Source organism: Trachemys scripta, chromosome 3, assembly GCF_013100865.1.
Source record: "Trachemys scripta elegans isolate TJP31775 chromosome 3, CAS_Tse_1.0, whole genome shotgun sequence".
Taxonomy (NCBI): Eukaryota; Metazoa; Chordata; order Testudines; family Emydidae; genus Trachemys; species Trachemys scripta.
This window is the reverse complement of record NC_048300.1, coordinates 20874017-20898190: the sequence shown is the minus strand read 5'-3', so window position 1 is coordinate 20898190 and position 24174 is coordinate 20874017. Positions and strand designations below refer to the sequence as shown.

Below are 24174 nucleotides of genomic sequence, written 5' to 3'. Positions count from 1 at the left end.
CCAGCCGGGCACTTCCCCTCCCGGGCTCCGGCGGCGCAGGGTCCAGAGGTATGGGGGCTGCCCGAAGCCGGTAGCGCTCGGCTCTTAAACAGAGCCGAAGAGTCAGGGGAGGAGCAGAGCCGCCGCGGCCGGTGGCTCTGCTCCTCCCCTGACTCTTCAGCCCTGTTTAAGAGCCGGGCTGCCTGAGCGCTACCGGCTTCGGGCAGCCCCCATGCCTCCGGACCCTGCGCCGCCGGAGCCCGGGAGGGGAAGTGCCCGGCCGGCAGCTGGGGTCCGGAGGCAAGGGGGCTGCCTGAAGCCCATAGCGCTCGGGCAGCTCGGCTCTTAAACAGAGCCGAAGAGTCAGGGGAGAAGCAGAACAGCCGCGGGAGGGGAAGTGCCCGGCCAGCATTTTCCCGGACATGTTCAGCTTTTTGGCAATTCCCCCCGGATGGGGGTTTGATTGACGAAAAGCTGGACATGTCCGGGAAAAACCGGACATATGGTAACCCTACCTACGCCTGGATCTCTGGAAGGTGTATGGAAGGAGGGCCCATGTGGTGGGCCTGGGGGGGGTGGGGAGGCGCATGGGACTATTAGGGGTAAGAAAACATTGAGGAAGCAGGTGTCTTACTGTGGGAAAGAAGGGAATGCTTCTCTTTTGATGTTGACAAGCCTCCTGGTCAATCAGGTTACTGAGTTATTTATCTTTGCAGGGAAAAGGGTGAGAGCCTTATACTTTTTTTAATTAAATGAAATATCCTTCAACATCCTGTACTAAATGTTGGAACTGACATTCCTTATTAATGTTCCAAAATCAAAAGTTGTTAACTTTTGAAATTAGACTTCAGTCAACTAAAAGTTTGGCCTGGGCACTAGATCTCTATGAGAGGAGTCTAGTAAGTGAAATTGTTTTTCTCTCCTACTTTCTTTTTTTATATTGGGACAAAGTGGCATACAAAATGTTAAACTCTCTGAATTACCAGCATGCTTTTTGTTTTTAGTGTGTCATAATTCAGGAACCAATTGTCCAATTTACTAAAAATATCATATTTAACCTACCAATTTTGGCTATTATGGTCTGGGAAGGAGCACAACCTTGGGCTCATAATGGACATTCAGTTGCAACCATGATTATGGAGCAACTGCTATGGCTGCTTATATTAAACTGCAGCTGTGTGTTTCAGGGCCAGCTCTAACTTTTTTGCCGCCCCAAGCAAAAAAAAAAAAAAAAAGAGTGCCGCCCTCCATAGCGCCGCCATAACACACCCCCTCAGCAGCGTGCTGCCAAAGCCCCCCAAACCCCCGCGGAGCGCCGTGCTGCTGAACATGCCAGCCCCCCGCAGAGCACCGCCGAACCCCCCCCGTGGAGCGCCACGCCGCCAAACCCCCCCAGATCCCCGCGGAGCACTGCCGAACCCCCCTGCTGAACCCCCTGAGGAGCGCTGCTGAACACACACACACCCCGCAGAGCACCGCGCCGCTGAACCCTCCCGCCGCCACACACACCTCCCGCGGAGTGCCGCCCAACCCCCCTGCCGAACTCCCCAGCCCCCCACGGAGCACCGTTGAACACCCCCTCCCCCCCACTGCGGAGCGCCGTGCCGCCGAACCCTCCCGCTGCCACACACACCTCCCGCTGAGCGCCGCTAAACACCCCCACTGCCGAGCTGCGCTGCCAAATCCCCCCCAGCCGCCAAAACAAAAACAACCCCCCCCCCAAAACAAAAAACCCTGAGCGCCCCCCGCCATCCCAAGATTGGCCGCCCCTTACCAGGTGCCGCCCCAAGCATGTGCTTGGTCGGCTGGTGCCTGGAGCCGGCCCTGGTGTGTTTGAGAGAGTGTGTTGGATTGCACGCACGTGTGGCCATTGCCTGGGGGTCCTGTGTCTGTTTTACACATAGGCAATATTTGTGAATTTTGCCATGCCAATACATCAGTGTTCCTTCTGAGCTTCGCTCTTTCAATATTTCTAAAGCACTTATCTTGGTATCAAAATGTGAGTATCCCAGGTGTGTGTAACTATATCTGGGGTGCCTGTGTGGTGTAAGCACGGGATGGTCTGTGTGTGTGAGAGAGAGAGAGAAGGAAAATCTGTGCCTGCCCAGCAGAGAGGGCACTCTCACACAGCATCACAAGCTGACAGTGAAGGAGGGCACTCTCACACAGCATCACAAGCTGATAGTGAAGGAGGAACAGTAGGTATTGCCAATGGTTGCGGAGGACAGTGCCTCAGCGAGCGCTGGGAGGGGAGGCCTGTGTTACACTCTAGCAACCAAGCGAGGGTCAGCCGGGCACGCTAGGGGTGCAGCTGGAGGAAGTGGGTGCGGGCGCGGAGAGCAGGCAGCCTGTTGCCGTGCGGGGGTGTGTGTGCTCTGTAGCACGCAGGGGGAAGGGAGAGATTGCTTCTATTGTAGGAGTATCCCTGTCGAGATCAGACCCCTCCCTCCCCGGCTAACAGCACTGCGGCCGCAGCAGGCGTGTGGGGGAACCGGCCAGTTGGCGCTACGACGTCACCCCAGCGGGAAATTCCCAGCCGCGGGGAGGAGCGGCCGAGGTAGGGCCGAGAACAGCTGAGCCGGAGCAGCAGGACGGCGCGGAGCAGCTGCTGCCGCCGCCGAGAGTCCCGGGCTGAGAGCGCGCGCGTGTGTAGCGGGCACCATGGCTGGTAAGTGTCCCCGGTGCGCCGCCTCGCCGCCGGGCGGTCTCCATCGCGCGGAACCCTGCCCTGGGCGCCTTGCGCTCGCTGCCGGGGGCCCGCTGCCCTGAGCCCGAGATGGGCTGTCCTGCCCCTTGCAGTGTGGTGAGCTGTCGTGATACAGAGGTCGGGCTTGCAGTGCTGTCTGCGACCCCTCTCTCTGCTTTACGCGTTTAAAAACCTCTGAAACCCTGGAGGGGAAGGAATGGGATAGGAAGGGAAGGGGGGAGAGACACTAGGTTGTCTGGGGCTGCCTGCAACTAAAGAACACTTTCAGCATGTGACTACATGTCTAACTTCTATAAAACTGGGAGAGTTGGGCTGGCGTGTCCTCCTCACCCAGCTTGGGCAGGGCTCTGGGATTGGCAGAAGGCACTTGCCTTCCATTCATGCCGTTGAGAAGACACCAGCTGCCGCCAGAGGCTTGACTGACATTATTTGACCTCGCCCAATGGCAGATTTCTGAGTCTGACATGGCTGTTCACTCAGAGACTACTGTGTGTGCAAGCTAACTAAAGATAGCTCCACCAAAGCTCTTGTGAGAATCTGACTTTAGTGTGACACACAGGAAGAGGTGAGGTGAGGTGGGGAAGGAAAGAATTAATTTTTGTTGTTGTTGATGAAGGGAAGTAGCAGTGTGAGAGCTAGTCGATGAGGAAGTCTATTCACATGACCTGCAAATTTCGAGCGTGTGGCTTCTTGTGAGAGTGTTGATAGAATTTAACAGACCAAATTCATCGTGGGTATAAATGGCAGCAATTCTGTTGACTTCAGTATAGTTGTGTCCCCAACATTTTAAATTCCTCCTTCCAGGATAAATCATTAGGAAATCAAAGAATAATATTGAACAAGTGTAAAATATGCATAGAAATGTGCCTGTCTGTCAGTGTGTTTTTGCAGCAGGAAGTGACTACTTTTCCTGAGGCAGTGGTTATTAACAAATGGTCATAATATATTAAGGTAGAGAGACTGTACACTGCCTAAAGTAATGGGGAGGAGCTTCCTCATAACTAACTTAAATGAAGCTTTTAGTTGAGAGCTTGTCACAAACTTTACACCATGTGAGATTTTCTGTGGTAGAGGAACAAAATTAAATAAGCAGTTTATTTAAACAATAAATTGTATATGTTTTATATAGAGAGAGAGAGAGACAGGTAATTTACTTGACACAGATGAGACCACATTTTCAGACTTGGGTACCTAAAGTTAGGCACCTAAATCTGAATTCAAGCTATTAAATAGCTGAGTTGGCCCCAAAATCCCTGTTAAGATGCCTAAAATAGGTGTTTAGGTGTCTAATTGTGAACACTCACATTTGAAAATGTGGCCCCAATGTTCCATTTTGTTTGCAGGTGACTTATATAGGGAAATATAATAGCCATATTGTTTAAAGGACAGTTGCATTCACTTTCCCCTCGACCCTCACTTGGTAGAAGGTGGGAGAGGCAAGGCTGGTTATTTGACCAACATGGGCATCCTTTCACAAAAAAACAAATGTAGTGGGCCCGGTTTTGGGCATATTGGGGGAATGTGCCCCTTATGCAGAAATGAGCTCCATCCAGAGCTCTGACATCTGCTCACATCTGGGGTAGGGATGCTGGGCACTAGCCCCCTTTTCACAAACATTTGGCTGTTTTGTTTGTATGAAGCCCCTCCTGGGAGCCACTGTTTCTTCCCTCCTTTGATGCTTAACATCTGTGAGGAAGGCACTGGTTCCTACCCTGCCTTACCTTCCCATTAATAAAGCAGATTTTTTTGAGGGGGACAGGGGGAAAGGAGGAGAGTAAATGCCTGCCAGCTGCAGGGAGCTTTGGAGGAGAGTCTCCCCTTTCTCATTAGGGCAGCCAAGAGACTGCCTGCTTTGCAAGCTGCTAGGAGCCCAGGCTCCTTCTCAGCTGTCATCGCTGGGAATGGGATTTATTCCTGCTGTGAGGATGGGAACCCCCAAGGGATCCTAACGTGTTATTTTACCCCTTGAAAAGCATTTACATTTTGAAAATGGCTGCCATATGGGACAGTTGCTGCCTCTGATCCTCATGGCTTGTGGCAATCTGAGGGTCAAGGGTAGAAAGCTGCACTTTAAAGCAATTACCCAGAACTTGCCTCTCATAATAGAAAATCTCCCACTTGCAAAGGTTAATGTGACATGAAAAGCCCCAGTTGTTTAAGCAGTGTGTCCTGGCTAATGCATGTGTGCGGTGATTTATGAGGACCAATATATATTGCACATGAATAGGTTGTCAAAATTTACTAGTGATTTTTGGCTGCTTAAATGTTTAGGTGTCCACCTTAAAGGAACCTGAGTTTCAGTGGAGGTTAGGTGTACAGTTCCTATAAATTGTTTCAAGTGGAGCACCTAAAAACTGAGTGCCTCCCTCCCCAAATCACTAGTCACATCTGAAAATCTTGGCCTATTTTTCTTATTCTGCCACTTAAGACTGTATTGCTAAAAAGGTGACATTTGTGATTTTTAGAAGCAATATTAAATCCTTGTCCAAGTACCCCTTAGGTGGCCATAAGGACCAAGTTAGTGAACAAACATAACATTTGAATTAGTTTAACAAAATGTTAAAAAGATTCTGATAACTTTCAAAATGGCTCATTGAAATCTAAAAGAAAAATGAATCATTGTTCAAATATAGAGGCTAAATTTACAGTATTAGTCTCAGATCTGAGGAAGACACCAGTTGGCTAATGTCAGCTTAATGCTCAACTTAATCCAGTTCACATCAGAACAGATCATGGCCAAAATAAATTAGTATGAAAATGAGAGACATTTGAAAGTGATCACAGATTTGGTAGCCAAAGGAATCCAAAGTTGTAATTTAGTTTCTCTTGGTCTCAATGAAGCACTTGCATTCCACATCCTTTCAAAAGTTTGTTCTCCGGAATCTTTCATGGGGATTTAAATTTTTTAATTTTAGCACTGGTTGCATTAATTAGAGTGGTTGCTGGGAAGAAAAGTGTTCCCAAACTTATATATGATATGTGAATGTCTGCTCAGCCAACCATTGCCAGTGTACGTGTTTGATCTGCTCATCTAAATACTGGCTCTTAATCAGATAAATCAAATTATTGAATTCACACATAATTTAAAAAAATTATATTGTATTTTAGAGCAGATAAGCTGAAACAGTAGATATCTATCTCTGTTATCTGCGACTAATATATTTTCAACTTATTAGTAATTGGTGAAGGAATTTTTCAGCAGGGGAAGTTCTTAACTTCCTAGTATTTATAAGCTTCTCTTCTAGTTACTATTCTGTAATGTCACGTGACAAGAAAGAAGTAGTACATGAAGCAGTTGTGCCTCTAAACTACCTCTGTTTAGAAGGTGCACAGTTCATGAATGCTTGGGTAGAGGGTTGCTTGTTCTTAATTAAGAATGTATTTGCACTTGTTTTAGGTTGAATCAGAATATTTTACAGTAGATCTGTGACCAGTACTCCTCCCTGGCCTGCTATAGGGGGCGGCAAATGCTTAATATTTAAGGCCTAATTTTTCAGAAGTGCCCACTGATTTTTGGGTATGCAGGTTGGGGCACCTGGTCCACAGATTCCGAACAGGGTATCTACACATAGTTGGAGGGGCAGAATTTTCCCAACGGTGCCACCATAATGTCCATACCTAATGTACCCCACTGCCTTGGGATTTTGTGTAGTGACTTTGCATTGTTGATAGTCAAACTCCCACCACTCTGTGCCCTGCCTCCACCTCATTCACACACTCCAGATACTGCATCAGAGTGTGTGTCCATAGAACACTCCCCAGTTGAATGCCAGAATTGCAGTCTCATGGCATTGACTCTTCACACAGCCTGTGCCCTCTGTGCAGAGGAATCTGTGGCTCTGTTAGTTGGAGGCAACATTTGATTCCATGATCCAGTTGTTTTTCCTGCAGTGCACTGAAAGATGCATGGTATGTTGCAGCCAACTTCCCTTCGTTCTTCACCTTTCCCTGAACTCATCACTGAGGTCCAAGCAGACTTCTCCAGATAACTCAGGAATTCCACTTGCAAATACAAATCCTCACTTCAAGACAAATGCTTTGCACATATTTCTCCTTCCGTGTTTCCATTGCATGTTCTTGGGCATTAGGTATTCTAGTCAAAGGCAGAGCATCCAATCCTTGAAAGCCCTTTGCAGTCACAGCTGCAGTTTTGCATCAGCTCTTTGGCAGTCATGGTAAAGAACCTGCTTCCTAATGGTAGACAGGGAAATCAGTATTTACTTCCATCTTTTAGTTTTAATTCCGATGGCTGGTGGTGTATCTAACTTTAAACTGTCTGTGCTTTCTCGGTTTAGATATGCTTTTTTTGTCACTGATACAGAATCAAGTCCCAGATCTTGAATCAGTGTAATTTTCATTCCTTGCTGTACTCACGTTGTCATTGATGGTTTCACTAGTTTCTACCACTCATGTCATTGAGAATTTACCTCTCATTTTCTTTTGAATTATGTATTGCAGTTTTCAGTGCAATCATGCAAATACAAATGCAGTATCATAACAAAAAGAGAAATAGGCATGCTGGGATACAGAGCACAATAATTCTACAGCCAATAAACATAAGTACAAATAAAACTATTAGTACTTCCTTTAATATGGATTTGTAAGATACTTCCATTTCAGTTTCATGTCTCAGTAGTTAACTAAAGGTAATTAAGCAGCATATTACTCTTCCAGAATTAGTCCTCGTTGTCATTGCAAGAATGTCCGCTTTTGATGTAGTTTATATTTCTTCTACTCTAAAAAGTACATGTTCCTGTGTGGAGGCCCTTTGTCTGTGTGAGTGGGGATTGTGAAATAGTCTTAGCTGTGTTGCTTTGGCAAGAGCACATTAATTTACAGAAAATGGGAACAAGAAATGGATGTCTAGTATTACTACAAAGAGTGATGATTCTACGTCTCCATGAGCCTTGGTTCACACAAACCCTTTTGTGTTTCTTGTCTACTGGTGCCTGGTTTAGTAAAGCTGTAGATGATAATTTGGTTCTTCAAGAAAGAAAATCAAATTAAAATTGTTTAATTTCTAATCTCTGGAGGTTACTGCGTCATTGGGTTTTGCTTTCCCACAAGCACACACCTACTGTTAAGCAGTGGGGGTGACTTAAGTAACCTTTATTTCAACCACAAATTAAACCTGCATAAAGACAATCGAGGCCTGACTTTTAAAACGCAGTTGATATCATCAGTGGGTGAGACACTAACCCTTTAGACGTGTATATTGAAGGTAAAATTATAGGTTACAGTAGAGATATTAAAGTCCTTGAAGCAATTGCTATAAAACAGTCATAACTGACAAGACTCTATATGGCTTTGACAGGTGACATGGGTGGGTGGGGTTGTGGGCACATCTACGTATATTTGCACGCACATACGTGTATATCTAAATCTTCTAAGTAACATGATGATTAGGCACTTTATAATTCCCTAGATAGATACTCATTTCTTTATTTTAATAATAATGCTTAGCACATATATAGCCACTTCTATCTATAGATCCTAAAGTGCTCCACAAAAGTGTGTATCTTTATCTCTGTTTATAGATGAGGAAACCAAAGCACAGGAGAGATTAAGTGATAATGCCCAAGGTGATAGAGCTGATCATTGGTAGAGCCTCCTGACTCCCTTTATGGTGCCCCAACCACTGGACTATGCTTGTGAGACAAGTATAAGTTGTTTTGAGTGTGTGAGAGACATTTGCACACAATTTATGGGCCCAATTCTGTGAGATGCTAAGAAACCTGATCTCCCATTGAAGTCACTCCTGGTTTGTTTTTGTGGGGTTTTGTTTTGTTTTACCATCTGTTTCTATGATTTATTCTTCTCTGGCTAGTCATGCTTATTCTGTCCAGAAGACAGCATGTGCAAAAGCATACCTCAAGAAGGGGCAGAGCTTAGGAAAGGGACAGTCCTTTTAAAAGAACAGGAGCCAGGGTGATGGCCAGCATGTATTGAATATGTCAGGTCATTTTCTGATGTCATTTCTAAAGTTGTCAGATGTTGACCTGGACATTCATTGGCTGGAAAGTGGCATATTTGGTTACTTCCATTTTATGAGCAGTTGGCTAAAAACAATGTTAAGGCTCATTCTCTCATTCCAAAAGGATTCGGCAACAAAATATGAAACAGTGGAATCTTGGAAACTAGAGACATGAGAGAAAATTCTCTTTGGTTGAGCTGATGGGGTTACACAGATATGACAATGTTCAGATTACTGTGAAACTTTTTGGTACCTTTCCCCAATTTAGAAACATCCAAATTGTCTCCAGCTTTGTTCATAGATTAATAAATTTTAAGGCCAGAAGGGACCATTATAATTGTCTAGTTGACATTTTGCATAATACAGGCCAAAGCACCTCAGCAGTGGTTCCTGCATCAAGCCCATAGCTGCTGGTTGAGCTATAGCATATCTTTTAGAAAGACATCCAGCTTGATGTAAAGACCGTTTTCCCCCTCAGCCAGCAACAGAACTTCTATGCACATCACCATTCCATAGCTATCTATCAATATAAAAGTAAAAGTCAATATGCTGTCACACAGATGGAGTTCTTCTTTTCTCTTACACATTCTTTCAAGAGCTGTTGTGTCACTTAACTCCTAGAACAGGAAAGTGGAGTAAGCTAAGTGATTTATAGTACTGCAATAAAAAACTTTTTGGGCCCAACAAATCTAGTAGGAAATGACATTCTTGTGAACTGGTACAAGCAAGCTTTGGGTTGGTGAGTCCCAATACAAGCCATTTTGGCAGCAACAAAAGGTTTTAATACTGAAGTGTATCTCTCCCCAAAAACTCTTATAGAACTGTCCAAAATATATGTGGGAAGGAATGAGAGGATCTTCTATCTCTTTAATATCTATTTTGGGAACAACAATTGAAGTTCCAACATTGTTTTGCTGACATGCCATAGGATCTTTGCTCCCAAATGTATTTAACTGTGCCTTATTACCATTCCTGCTTCTTTGTAATGCGCATCCTGCTTGTCTGTGTAGGATGTTGTTATATGAGCATGAGGTATAAGTCAGTGCAGAATTTGACCATGTGTGTGTACCAACTAAAATAATTCAGTTTCTAAACTAAACCTTTTATTCATTCATTTTTGCTTCTCCAGTATTTGCTGCTCACATACCACTAGACTGTTATGTCACTGCTTGACTGGTTAGCATTTTCGATGCTGTGAGTCAGGGTGGAATTCACTGTATTTAGACTTAAGTGGGGCCCAGGCCTTGTCCTGGCCCTCAGCAGAGGGTGAATGTCACCCTGAAAAAAGTATGTAGACTCCTGCTAAGTCAGGATCTTTCCAAAGCCTTAATTAATGTCAGCCCCACCATCTCCTGACACCCATTCCCTGAAAGATGCCTTCTCACACATTGGGCCCTTTACTAAAATCTTGTGAGAGCCCTTGCTGCTCATGCTGGCTCCTGTGGGAAGTGGACAACTCAAAGTATAGCAATGCAATATCTGGGACCACAGTAAAGAAACTGAAAGCATTAGGGGATTTTTGCCTAATTTGCATAGAATTTATTGCTTCAATGCAGTAGAAACTAAATCAATCGATTCAGAGGAAACACCTTCATTTTGCGGGGACTTGCGTTCAGAAAAATGTACTATAGTTAAAAATTTCAGCCATTCCCTTGGACTAATGATCTATTCATTTTGACATTATGAAATAATTTTTCAGCAGACAAACCCTTACCACTATCGAAGAGAAACTGAGCTCCATGGGGAGGGAACCCTACTAATGATTATTTATATTACAGCAGTGCCTAGAAGTCTCCTCCTCTGGGGCTCCCATTGTGTTCATACACACAGGCCTGGTCTACACTAGAGGGGGGGATTGATCTATGTTACGCAATTTCAGCATAGCTGAAGTCGATCTACTTACTGTAGTGTCTTCACTGTGGTAAGTTGACGGCTGACGCTCCCCCGTCAACTCTGCCTGCGCCTCTCTCTCTGGTGGAGTACCGGAGTTGACGGGAGAGTGCTCAGCAGTCAATTTATTGCGTCTAGACTAGACATGATAAATCGACCCCCGCTGGATCAGTTGCTGCCTGTCGATCCTGCCGGTAATGTAGACAAGCCCACAGTAAGAGACAGACCCTGCCATGAGGATCTGCCAGTCTAAATATATAAGACAGATAAATCCTTTCTCCCACTCATCACCCCCATTTCACAGAGTGGGAACTGAGGCACAGATAAACTAAATGATTTACCCAAGGTCACACAAGAAATCTGTAGAAGATCCAGGAGTAGAACCTAGATCCCGGTCCAGTGCTTTAACCATAAAGCCACCCTTCCTTTTGCTTTTTAAGCTGTATTGTGTTGTAACCTTAAACATTTTCATTTTCCTAAAGGTGGGTCTGAACCCTGTGTCGAAATATTCGAGCAACCCAGGCAGAGAGGCATGCGTTTCAGGTACAAATGTGAAGGACGATCAGCAGGCAGCATTCCAGGAGAACGTAGTACCGACAGCAATAAGACATATCCCTCTGTAGAGGTAATACTGTTATCCATAATTATTTTTTACATTGCACCATGTTTGCAAGTGTGCCTGGGACTTTACACGGTAAATAAGGGCCCTGATTCTCCATTCTGTAATCCTGCTTTTTTGTTTGTTTTCTTTCTCGATCATAACTTCACTGAAGCTGATGAAGTTACAACAACTAACATAACAAAGTGGAGAATAAGGCTCTTGGTTCCTACTCTGCAAAGCTTGCAGTCTAAATTGACAGCAGTCAGATAAGCTGCAGAGGAAGGTAACAAACCAGGGTGATGGAAGGAAGGGACACAGAGTATGCTTACTTGGTGGCTTGGGTTGTTCAGGATGGATCAGGTTTGTTCTTAGCTTTTTGTTTGTTCTGGGTACTTGCATAACTATGTTTTTTAACAATTGAGGGGGAGTTAACTAGAGGACTGATTGCAGGTTCTGAGGAGGGCTTTGAAGGAGGTTGTCTGGGATACAGGATTTGGGAAGGGTATCCCAGCTGCAGGGTGTAGCATGGGAGAAGGCACGGAAGTGCCTGTTGCAGATGGGAACAAAGGGAGCCTGGGGTGAGGTGAATTTGGGGGAATGTGGGGATCAAATAGATAGATACATATAACCAGTGATTCGGAGGTACAGCTGTACAGAGCCTGGAAAACCCCAATGAGGAATCTGAAGTTGAGGTGGAAAGGGATGCAGTCAATAAAGTAGTTGAGAAAGGGGAGTGATGTGGTCAGAGCAGCAGAAGATTATTTGGTAGCTGCATTATAGATAGATTGAATGGGAATAAGGTAGATGTCCGGAAGTTCGGAGAGAAGAGATTCACAGTAGTCTAGACAGGACATGTCCAGGCCTTGATCAAGGATTTGGGCAGTAGAGATGAAAAGGAATGGATGGATTTTGGATCTGTTGTAAAGGAAACAGCGGTAGGATTTAGCAACAGCCGGAATGTGTGGGATGAAGGAATGTGAGTTTGTGAGCCTGGGATATGGGAAGGGACATGGAAATATCTGCTGTGATGGAGAAGGGAGGGGAGGACTTGGGGAGGTAGGTGAATTCCAGTTTTATTGTGTTGTGTTTAAATTGATCGTGGGACATCCAGGAAGAACTGTATCAGGGCATGGGGAGGGGAGAGGTAGATGTGGGAGTCATCAATAGTTGAAACCATGAGAGGGGTTAAGATCCCGTAGGGGTTATATATACAGTACACACACACACACACCCCAAGGACAGAATCTTGTGGCATTCTAGTGAAGAGGAAAAAAGGGGAAATGATGGAGTCTTTAAAGCAGACATTGAAGGAGCTGTCAGAGAGAGGTGGTGTGCCAGCTGCATAAAAGCCCCTGGAGATGAGCGAGAGTTAAGAAGGATGATGTGTGGACAATGGGGCTGAAAGCAGCAGTATTCCGCTCCACATCACAGATCAGAAGCAGTGCAATGAAATGGAACCCTGTCCCTGGAGCTCTGATTGGCAAGGGAATGAACAAACAGGAGGTGCCAGCCTCCCCCACTCTTTGACTGATTAAAGAGCTGGCAGGAAATCCCACCCTGTCTGTGAGTTGCTGGCTCTCCTGCAATTGGAGAAGGGAAAGGGACTGGATGGGCTGCTAGAGAGGGCATGTGCTGCTGCAGGGAGACACAGGCTGAGTCCAGGGAGTGGCCTGAGCATGTGGCCCCTGTGACCCTGCACAGTGCTGCACTTGAGGATCAGCCAGAGCCTGAAAGGAAAGAGGCCCTGATTGTGTCTGAGAGCACGGGGGGGGGGGGGGGGGGTGAGGATGGTAGGCTGCTCAAGATGACTGCTGCTGACAAAGCTGTGTGTGTTACCAATAGCAGTGTCGGAGTGATTTCTGGGTGATTTCCTGCATCCCCAAAGGCTGTAGGTGGGATTTCCACTCCAACGCCAGGGGTGGGAGTTTGGAACTGACTACCAGCAAAGAGAACCAGCCGCCACCACAGGTGGAAAGGTCAAGGAGGGTGAGAGTAGAGAGGAACCCCGTGGGTTTAGTGAGAGCAGTGGGATGGAAGAGGTGAAAATCTGATTGCAAGATTAAAGGAGAGAGTTAGCAGGGAAGGAAGTCAAAGCAGCAAGAGTTGGCTGGATGCTGAAGGGCTTAGGTGTGAAGAGGAGGTGGGGGAAAGGGGTAAGTATTTAGAGAGTCAGGGATTATTCTTAGGGTAAGAGGAGACAGTGACATATCTGAAGGCTGAGAGAAAGAACCAGATGAGAGAGAACGAGCATGAATGAGGAGGGAATGAGGGAGGTTCGAGAGTATTATGGAGACCAGGATCAGACAAAAGGTTTGAGAAAAAGAATACAATGAATGCTTCATCCTCAGACATGGCCGGGGGTTTGGGGGAGGGGTATAGGAAGAAAAGGTTGAGAGAGAAATGGAACTGTTGTGAGGCAGGGGAAGTAGAGGAGGAGAGCTAGTATCACAGTTAACGTACTCCCCTTGACATATCTGTCAGATACGTTTTCAGGCTGTTACACTTCAATCAGTTTAGGCCAAACTCTGCCCTTAGATTCACCCACATAACCCTCACTGACTTCACTGGGAGCTATCTGCCTGAAGGCAGAATTTGGTGAACGTATCTGAAGCGCACTGGGAGTTAGGTTCACAACTGTCCTAAAAAACCTAGTGGGAGAGGGAGGTTTTCTGCAGCTCCATGCACAGTGTGTGAACATTTCGCCAAAAGCTCAAGAGGGTCTTTTCTCTTAAAATGGACATATGGCTCAAAGCTGTAATGATGTTAACATTATAGGTCCTGTACAGCATATGCTATTTGGGAAAAATCTCCTGTTGCTTCAACAGATGGGAATCTCGTCTGTGTAAGGGATCCTACCATTTTTGGATCAACTAATAGGCCTAATCCAACTCTGATTGAAGTAATGGAAAAACTCCAATTGATTTCAGTGAGAGCGGAATCTTCCCCTTCAGTGGGAGTCCCTGTGTGGTCCTGAATGCGGAATTTGATGTATTTGTAATGAAAATTAGGCATTGTAGAAGGGTTCAGCCAGGGCTCGTCCCTCCCTGGGGCGGCGGGGAACCACATCACCTCGCTACGTCTGTTCAGTTGGGTTGGGGAACTAGTCGGGCTGCGGGGTTTCATGCCGCAGCAATGATAGAGGCAAACAAACAGTTATATTCCGCAGGCCCAGGCCCTGGTTCAGGGCGGGGGCAGTGGAGAGTCAGTGGCTCAGGCACTCAGGCAGGGGCTTAGAGAGTCAGGGATTATTCTTAGGGTAAGAGGAGACAGTGACATATCTGAAGGCTGAGAGAAATGAACCAGATGAGAGAGAGAGAGAGAGTGTGTGAGCATGAATGAGGAGGGAATGAGGGAGGCTCAGGCCCTTAGGCAGGGGTTGAGCAAACAGTGAACAGCAGGCCCAGGCCCTGGGTCAGGGTGGGCAGTATGGAGTCTATGGCTCAGGCCCTCAGACGGGCTGAGCAAACAAGTAAGTTCAGAAGGCCCAGGCCCTGGCTCCAAAGGGCCTGGGAGAGGGGGAGACTGCCACCCGCACGTAGGATGGCGGGGGGACGCAGGCCCACCCACTCCACTGCGTCCCAGCCCGGGGCCTTAGCAGCGACAGAAGACCCGTTGCTGTGTCAGTGGGGATCCTGGCCGCAACACACTGACATGGGCTCTGGGTGTGCTGCAGCCAGACTAGGGTCAGCTGCCCCCAGGCTACTTCCTACCTCCCCCTCTTGAGGTACCTGCGTCTGGACAGTGTCCTCAAGGAATCAAGCACCATAGGCTGCTCAGGGTAGCCGGTGAGCGGTAGGCTTGGCAGCTCCTCTGGGTAACTTGCCACAGGCAAGTTTAACAGCTTCTCCGGGGTCTGGTCAGCATCAGGCCTCAGCTGGTCTGGCCAGTCCTCGGGTTGGTCACCAATTGCAGGAGTCTCCCAACCGAGAGCTAGGCCACAGGCATCTGGCTTCTCCGGCAGCTGGAGCTCTAGTGAGCTCTGGGGTTGGGCTTTTATACTTCCTGTCCTGCGCCTTGACCTCTGGGGGGCAGGCGCTGGGTTCACTAGCTCCACCCACTTTGGTGTCTGGAGAGGCTCGTCCCTCCCTGGGGCAGCGGGGAACCACACCGCCTCGCTACAGGCATGGTAATAAAATATACCTTGTAACATCAGGGCAAAATGCACCCCACGCAAAGTGTCTGCATGAAGCTTACACAGCACTTTAGGCCCTCTGCACAGGGGCAAATTTAGCTTCTAGAGCCTGCTTGAAAGTCCGTTGATCCAACGTAAATTCACCTGCTGACTTAGTGGGACATTAAGTCAGGCCTATGGAGAGTTCTCTGTGTCGAGATTAGAGAGACATTGTTTTCACAACTGCATGGAGTAGAAAGAATTAAAATGTAAAAGAAATCAATAGTTTGACAATGACCAGTGAATTTCTTGACTACAAACCTCTTGTAACTTAGCCAGGCTGGCTAATGATGTGATTTATTTTTTCAAATAAAAGCCTAATTCTTTCTGGATGTTTCAGATATCTATATTTTGTCAGACAAATGGCTGAAATACAGTATATTTTTATTTGTAATTGTTCCATCTCTGGCTTTCAGTGTGAAATGAATGGTAATTTGATGAAACACAGCCTCTGAATTTTCAGGAGACAAGGGTTGGGTTTTCATTTCTAGTGCAACAATTAAGACAAACTGTTATTCCCACTTATCCATAGGATCTTGTCAGTGTCACCTGTCCACCATCCAAATTATGCAATCTTTTAGACAGATGTGATTTAGAATTTAAGTGCATTTCTCTTTACATTTTTGCAGATTCTGAACTTTGATGATAAAGTGAAAGTAAGGATTACATTAGTGACAAAGAATGAGCCCTACAAGCCGCACCCTCATGACCTGGTTGGAAAAGACTGTAGGGATGGCTACTATGAAGCAGAATTTGGACGAGATCGCAGAGTCCTATCGTAAGTAGCAGTTTTGTGTTGAGTTTTAGACTAAAAATGTTAGTGATGTGCTGGAGAGGCTCTTGGGGACAACCAGGAAACCTTTGTTAAAATCCCACCACCAGACTGAAAGGACAGTTGGAATGATTTCCTTGCCAGAGCTGGAGTTATCTCCCCCCTGTGTATTCTTCTAACCCATCCCTGACAGACACATCATCCCTGGCACCCTATAACATATTTCTGAACAGAACTGTTTTTTTGCCTTCGGAATGTGCTATTTGTTCAGTACCTTATTTAGTCTCTTCCTTTCCCATCCTCCTGCCTCTATTTCTCTCTCTTTTCTTTCCTCTGCATATCCTATTAGGCAGCTCCTAAAGCCCACCTCTTGTGGGCTTGACTTCCAGCCCTTTCCCACTCTATGTACTAAAATGATCAGCTGTGAAATAGGTAATGATGACATTTAATTTGTCATCATTAGAATCAACACTCCAAGGAAATTAATGGAGTTTAGGAGAGAAATAATTGTTTCAGGCTTTCTGTAGGCTCAGGAAGACAACTCTGCATTGATTAACACTGCATTCACATTTGGAACGTTATCTTTGCAACCACCTTATTTTTTAAATTAACACTTATAACACTTAATGTCATGCAGGCCCATAGATAAATCAAGCAGGCCAGGTGTTTGGGGGCACTGGATTAGAGGATCCCAGCAAGGTTATCTCAGCCCTTGATCATTCTAAAATATATTATTGTGTGTGTATGATTTTGGAGAGAAGACGAAATACTGAGGCCCTGTCTGTTCAGCATGGACATCAAGGCCCTGAAACTTCTGAAAATCAGGCCTCTTTCAGAAAGTACTGAGCCACCTACCCTCTGAAAATCAGGTCACTTCAAAGTGTCTCCTGTTAGGCACCCCCAAATCACCAGTCACTTGTGAAAATCTTGGCCTAAATTTGTTGAAAGATATGTACCATCATAAATGGGCTAGCTATGGCTAAAGATAGAAATAAGGGATTGAAAGGAAGACAGTAGTTGGAAAAGAGCAGTGGGCTAAAAACTATATCTTGTGAGACTCTGTAGAGAAGTCTCAGCAGCAAAGGAGTCACCACTTGAACCATATTCAGCCCTGGTGTAAGTAGGCACAGCTCCAATTTAATTCTGGTATAGCTACTCATTAGGGTGTTATGAACATCTCAGTTAACTGCTGCATGCAACAGAGTTGCTAACAAACATATCTATGCCATGTAAGATAAAGGTAAAAGCATGACATACTGTAGGAGGTATGGACTTTGGTCATTTCTCTATAGAAGAATTCACAACTGTGTCTGTTCACTCCTTATGGTCTTTAAACATTGGAAATTGATTATTGCTCTTGAGAAAACAAAATGTTTACAAACTAGACTGTGCAGAGTGGGGAGACTGGTGAGAAAATAAAACTAATACACCAGGATCCAGACTGTGATCTGTTACGCTGTATATCCACTATGTTAGGATATACAGGGCCTTCTGCAGCTATCAAGGCAGGGACAGGATTTGTCCAAGAGTGACTATACTGGTGCACATGTGACTATCGCTGTGTTAAGATTTTTACTACCCTGCTTTGATGATATACTGGTTTTAATATGTCTCTCCCTTTATTTTCCTCTTGCTCCTTCCCCCCCCCCGCTTCTGTTTTCCCTGCTCCTTGCCACTCAGCTGGCGCTGAAGTGGTGCTGCCTAATTTTGCTGTGCATTTTAATCAGTTTTTCTTTCCTGCTCCAGCCCTCTGCTCAGGGTCAGTGATATGGTCACTGGCCAGTCACTTTCACAGTGATACCCAAGCATATTTTAGAAAAGGGTCAGACTTTGTAAGTTTTGAGAACCCATTGGTTAAGGAGCTTTTAGTTTAAAAGTCCAGTTTGGCCCACAAGATGACTGGTACTTGATAGTTATGAATAATCTACAGCAGTAGAATAATTGCAGTCAGTTTTTATGTAGCAGATAATGTTTTTGTTAGAGGCTGATTTTTCATATGTATTTAATTGACAACTATAATTTACAGTGCTCTGATAGTACAACAGGCAGAGCCTAGAGTGCTGTGTGCTTAGATTGCTTTCTGAGTTGGCATCCAACTTTCTCCAACTCCCTGTATGCATTACAAACACAACCAGTTACAACACAGTTGTCCCCCAGTATAGTTGTCCCCCTATTTTGTAGTATGGGGGGGTACCTTAACCCTCTCTCCAAACTGTTCGAAAGCGCTGGGCTGTCAAATCATAATTTGGGGACATGTTCCAGATCCCATCCATACCACTGAAACATGCTTTAACTGTGTTTGGGGGAACAACTGTATTCTATCTGTTTCTCCCTCAAAACAATTGCATTTGTAGTGTAGATGAGGCCTAAAAAATGTTGTCCCCACACAACAAAATGATACAGCAATAGCAGTGCATTGTAATATTCTCTGCAAACCCTAAATACTGGGAACCAGAAATGGAACCAAAGTCATCTAATTAAATCATGAGACAACATTGCATTTTTTTAAAAATCAGAATTCAGTTCAGTTAGACAAACACCTGTCTATGATGGTCTAGATAATACTCAGTCCTGCCATGAGTGCAGGGGACTGGACTTGATGACCTCTCAAGGCCCCTTCCAGTCCTGTGATTCTATTAAATGAGGCCTATATTAGTCCTTCAGTGAGTTAGTTCTCTAACTGCAATATGGCCTTAGAGTGTGGTGGGGGTAGGGGAAGAGACGGGGAAGGAAAATGACTGGTTTTTTTAGAAAGGGATGGATTCACTGATAGCAGGATGGGACTGAGGAACTTGCAGGGCAATATTGGCCCATCGTTGAGGGAGACAGATGCTACGTGATCAGGGAGTGTCTCAGGAAGTCTCCAGGCATGTCTCAAGTAAAGAGTCTTTGTGTGGTTTCAAGGGAAGGGAATTGCCAGTTCTTCTGGAGGCGCAGTGGAACCTGGTGGCATAACTGACCTCCTGTGTTCTAGTGATATTATAGTGTGTTCAGATTCTTACTTCCTACTTCCCCACCCTGCTTTGATGATGTCATGGTTTTTCCATGTGGGAAAGAATCAAATTGTGGGGACTCCCCCCACCTCCTTTGCTGACTTGATGTAGTCATATGCAAATGAGGAGGAACTATAGCTCTTTAGAACTTTTCCATAACTAGATGAGATTTCAAACTTTATAAAAATTAGCTTCAAAATACTGTTGCAGATTTGCATTTCCTGGTGTGAGACACTGGGTCAGCTCCTCAGCCGATGTAAATTGAAGTAGCTCCACTGACGTCAAAGCTATGCCAGTTTACACCAGTTGAGACACTGGTCCTCTATATATTTTTAGCATTGCTAGTTTACTATATTAAAACTCCAGTGATAACTCTTTTTAATGTGAAAAAATATTCCCCTGTTTTTATTTTATTTTATGTAAGAATTCTTTTCTTTTTATCATTAACCTTATTTTGGAAAAATAAAACCATCTTTTCCAAAGCTCGTTTGTCATCTGTATTTCCTACACAATTTGTTATTAAGATATATTTTTGACAAAAGATGTACAATTTGATTCTTTACCAGGAGGATTAGAATTCAGCTTTTGAATATCTGTGCCAGTGATTAAGTGAAATAGTTTTTGTTGTTGTTGTTTTTTAATTACTTTGTTACATGTGCTCTAGTTTTCAGAATTTGGGCATTCAGTGTGTTAAAAAGAGAGACCTGAAAGAATCAATCTGTTCACGAATCGCAAGAAAGATCAATCCATTCAGTGGTGAGTAGCTGTTAATGAACAGTTTGAAATGCATGTTAAATAACTTGGACACCAAAGCAATTTAATTTGCAAGCACTTTCTATTATAATGCCCTTGCTCTTTTGATGGAGATGTATTTTAAAATATAGGCTTTTTAGATGCTGCCAAATCTCTTCCCTTTAGCTTCTTTATTTCCCTCCTCCTTCCTCACTCTCATCCTGTGATTATCCTATTCAGTAGGTTATGACTTCTAGCAGAAACTTCATGGTCTCCTTTGCCAGATAGCAAGGGCAAAGGTACTGGTTTGAGGACATTGGGCTGCGGGAGGAAACTTCCCCAGGAGATCCTCCAAGTGTCCCATGAGTGAGGCTCTCAAACTCTGCCAGCCTTGGGAGGCATGGATTGAGTTAGACTATTAGCAGTTTCTTGCTGACACACCGCTTTAATGAGAGGTTTTATAGTTGAAGTGTGAAGGGTTAATATGGCAAGGAAAATGTGTAAGTCAATTATTCCAGGACTCATTGAAAAACAACTCTTTCAGTGTGGCAAACTTGAAAAAAAAGAGAGTGTTAATATAACAGCCAAGTTTCCTAATCATATTTTTGTTTCTCAAGGTATTTGGGTTTAACAAGTTACTTGCTTGCAACTACAGCTGCTGCTTGATCCCATAGTAAAAGCATAATGATGTATTTGACATCAGAATCCATTGCCAAGGCATTTTGTGATGTCACAAATCTGACTGGTTCAAATGGGTGATGAAGAAGGATTTCTAAAGGGACTAATCCTGAAAACCTTATTCACATGAACAATACTTACTTTTGAGTGTGCATTCATCAGACCCAGACAGTTTGAAACAGGGTGAATAAAAATCCATTATTTAAAAAAAACTCTACAGAAATCAGATGTTCATATTTATATGTTATTATTTCTTTATTTTCTTCCCATTTTATAGTTTTAAATTGCTGGAGTGGACATCTTGCACTTGTTGCTTTGATTAGTTTCCTCTAACTGTTAGAAGAATTCAGATTTGTACATAGAGATTTTTCTATGAAGAAGTTTCACATTTAAAATGTCCGTCTTATGCTGTAAAAGACACAACTGTGGCCTCTTTAATATCCTCACTGTGAAAACAGAACAAACAGAAACACAAAATTGATAAACAAGTAGCCTGTTCTATATTCACAGCTAACACCACCTTCTGATCCACTGAACTTTCCACAAGTCAAAAAAGCTGAAATGCTCTTGAAAATACCAACCTTGGTGCCTAAATAAGGATTTAAATGCTTAACTTTTAAGCTTTTTAAAAAAATTCCATCTATAAATAAAAAAGTTCACAATGTTGTTAATAAAAATTTAGACTTTCAATACATTAACATTAAAGCAATTTTGTTTTGAAGTGACAAAGACTTTGTGCCACTAAGAGGGAAGTTTTTAATACAAATAAAATGATGGGTGGAATAGCCTAACTCCCTCTTTTTTTTTTCTTTTTTTTTTTACCAGTTAGGTCTGATTTCTGACTCATCAATTTTGGTCCATTGATTTCTGGTCTACGCTGCTTTTGTTTAGCAAGCATCATCTTAACACTGTCTTTGAGTTCTATTAGCAGGTCTTTTTGTTTAGATTAATTCAGTTTTTCTGTTTCCCTCTTGCAACTTTGCCCATCCTCATTGATATTTATAAGTTATTGTGACATTTTATGAACTTTTATGAACCGAAGTTATAACTCAAGTTAACTTTGCAATGAAGACTATGTCTGTATTGTGAAGAATTTGGGAAAAAATCTTTTTCAGCACAGTTTCTCAGAGGATTAGCATTGTTAGCCAGAGGGGTCCAGTGTGAGAAACCAAGAGTGCTCCACCCTCCTGGCTGCCGGGCGATGGCAGGCTTCCCCCTAGAATTTGGCAAATGGATGCTGCTGAGGGCCCCCATTCACTTGTAATGGTTTTGTCTACTAAGTGGTTGATTACGCTTGAGAACCCACTTCCTTCCCCAGTTACTAAATTAAACTTCCGCGTCCTCCCCAGTTTCTCCTTTGTTCTGCCTCTCCTTGCTGCCCCCTCTTACCAGTCCTTCATTTCTTCTTTCACAGATGATCCCTCACTCACTTCACAGTAGTCACACTCTCCACAACTCCCACTCACACCTACACATGTCACATTCTCAGACTCACCCACACATGACTGTCATGCTCCCCTCCCACACACCCCAGTCACTCTCTCCACAACTTCCCTCATCAGCCCCTCTGCCAGCCACACTCTGCAAGACTCCCTTCCCCTCCACCACGCTCTCCAACTCCCCTTACTTTCCTACCCGAGCCACACACTCAGAGACCACCTCCCCTGCACTGCCCCCTCACTGCCGCACTCCTCTGCTGCTAGGTTTACACTAAGGCTTACTACTACAGTCACTGAATAAACACAAGACCTCTCTTTAGCACAGGAGAGAATCTTTAAGAGGGAACTTTCAGAACATTTTGTGAAGTGCAAAACAGCAGAAGTCTCTGCAATGGATATCTCAGATATTTAAAGGAATGAGGTCCTTAAAAAACAACAAGAAGCAATCAGCCTGAATTCTCAAACTGGAGAATTCACTGAATGAAAACCTCCCAGTTTGTTTAACACTGGGTAAACCCACTAAAAGAAGCGAGACACACTGGTCACCCAATTACATTTGCTTGAGGAATTCCTTCACCACCACCACTCTCATGCATACACTCCTTCCTGTTTAATCTTATGCTGAAATTTGGACTTTTGCTTAAAGTGAAAGCTTTGCAAATTATTTGAAGTGAGGGGGAGGGGGTGTTAGTATAAAAAATTGGAAGCATAAAATTTTTGTTGCTAAAGGAGACACTATGTGGCTAAATTGAAGCTTAGAAAGAGATCTAACTGAGCTTCATTTGACAGCTGCTGGATAAATTCCCTTGGAGATGGTTCTTCAGTTCCAGTTTTTAGGTTAGATTGAAAACAGGAAGAGAAGCTTGTCTAAAGACCAAATTCTCTACATAGAGTAGGAGACTGCGACTCAGGTGTTCTCATTTCCATTCTAATTCTGTCACTGTCTTGTGTGTGACCTCATAGCTTTTCTGGGCCTCAGTTTCCTCATCTGTAAAATGCTTCCCTACCCTTTGAAGTGCTTTAATATGAGTGGAGGAGAAAGAGACTTAGTAATTGCTATTAATTTTAGTTTTTACTGGCTAGTTGGCTTCTTAGATGCTTTTATGGTGATTGGCACTACATAAAATCATGAGAGAGTGTAGTTGCTGTAGTGAAATCCCATTGATAGTGTATAGGGCCAAATTCTGCCTTCAGAAAGGCGAGGTATCTCTCTTCAAAGGGGTCAGTTGTGACTTAACTTCATGTAGCCCTGTAGGGATGTAAAATCCTCACTTCACCCCCTGCACACAGTGCAGGACCTACATAGGCATGTGGGGAGAGCAGGGACTGCATGCCAGGTATTTTGCTCTTGCAAGTGAGGCGCAGGGAGTAGCTGGAGCCATCTATTTCCCCCACTTTGCACAAGTCTGGAGGCGAGGGGTGGAGTAAGTGGAATCTGGTAGTGGGCAGATGCAATGTAACTCTCAACCCCTGCTCTAAAGGGATTTTGGAGGAACTGTGTCTCAGAGAAGTTTCTTTCAGTCACAGTCTTTTGGGAGCTGTTCCCAAGGCAGTGCATCTACATGCCATCCCTTACGCAGGGCTGAGAGTAAACACTGAGTCTAGCCCTAAATCTGTATGAGCTGGCCGCATACATGAGCGGTCAGAATGCCCCCATAGTTATTAGTGGGAATGTATGTGGCCTAGTGAGTGAAGTACAGTTTTTGATCATTAGGGCAATAGTTATAGTTGTATTTGTTAGAGAGGTAAAGGCTTAATTCTGCTCAGCAATATGTGCACACAACTTCTGTGTGAGTTACCAAGGGTACAACATGTCCCTTGGTAAATTTAAGCTGGTATTTTTAACATAGCCCTTTCTGCACACTTTGCATTTCATAAAATCAGCACAAGGCCTTTTGGCAGCTTGGCACCTTCTGCCTCAGAAGTTTCCATGCACGTTAAGGTTAGATGCTGAGCTGCCTGCCCGTCAGTTCTAGAGTGGGTGGCTTCCACAAATCAACTTGATGTTATTGCTTGGGGTGGGAGGGAGGAGTCTGCTATTAATCAGGTATGGTGACATCTAACAAGCTGTACCTGCCTCATCTATACTTCTTTTCAATATGCCAAATAACCTTTCACTTTCCCTATGCAGTCTCATCACGAGAGAACTTCAGTCTTTAATCCCAAAATAATTTCACCTGGTAGTGTATTGGTCCTTCTGGCAGCTTTAGGCCATGTCTACACTACTACTTATGTTCA

General features: G+C 44.4%; 1 protein-coding gene across 1 annotated transcript in view; it reads left to right on the top strand.

Moving 5' to 3' along the window:
* The first annotated feature begins 2366 nt into the window (after positions 1-2366).
* The window catches only part of REL (REL proto-oncogene, NF-kB subunit), a 42401-nt gene continuing 20593 nt past the window's right edge, over positions 2367-24174 (top strand). The window contains exons 1-4 of the mRNA XM_034764275.1: positions 2367-2647; positions 11033-11175; positions 15952-16100; positions 19752-19843. Coding sequence (XP_034620166.1) covers positions 2641-2647; positions 11033-11175; positions 15952-16100; positions 19752-19843 — 391 coding nt within the window. The 5' untranslated portion in view covers positions 2367-2640. The remainder of the gene's footprint in view (positions 2648-11032; positions 11176-15951; positions 16101-19751; positions 19844-24174) is intronic.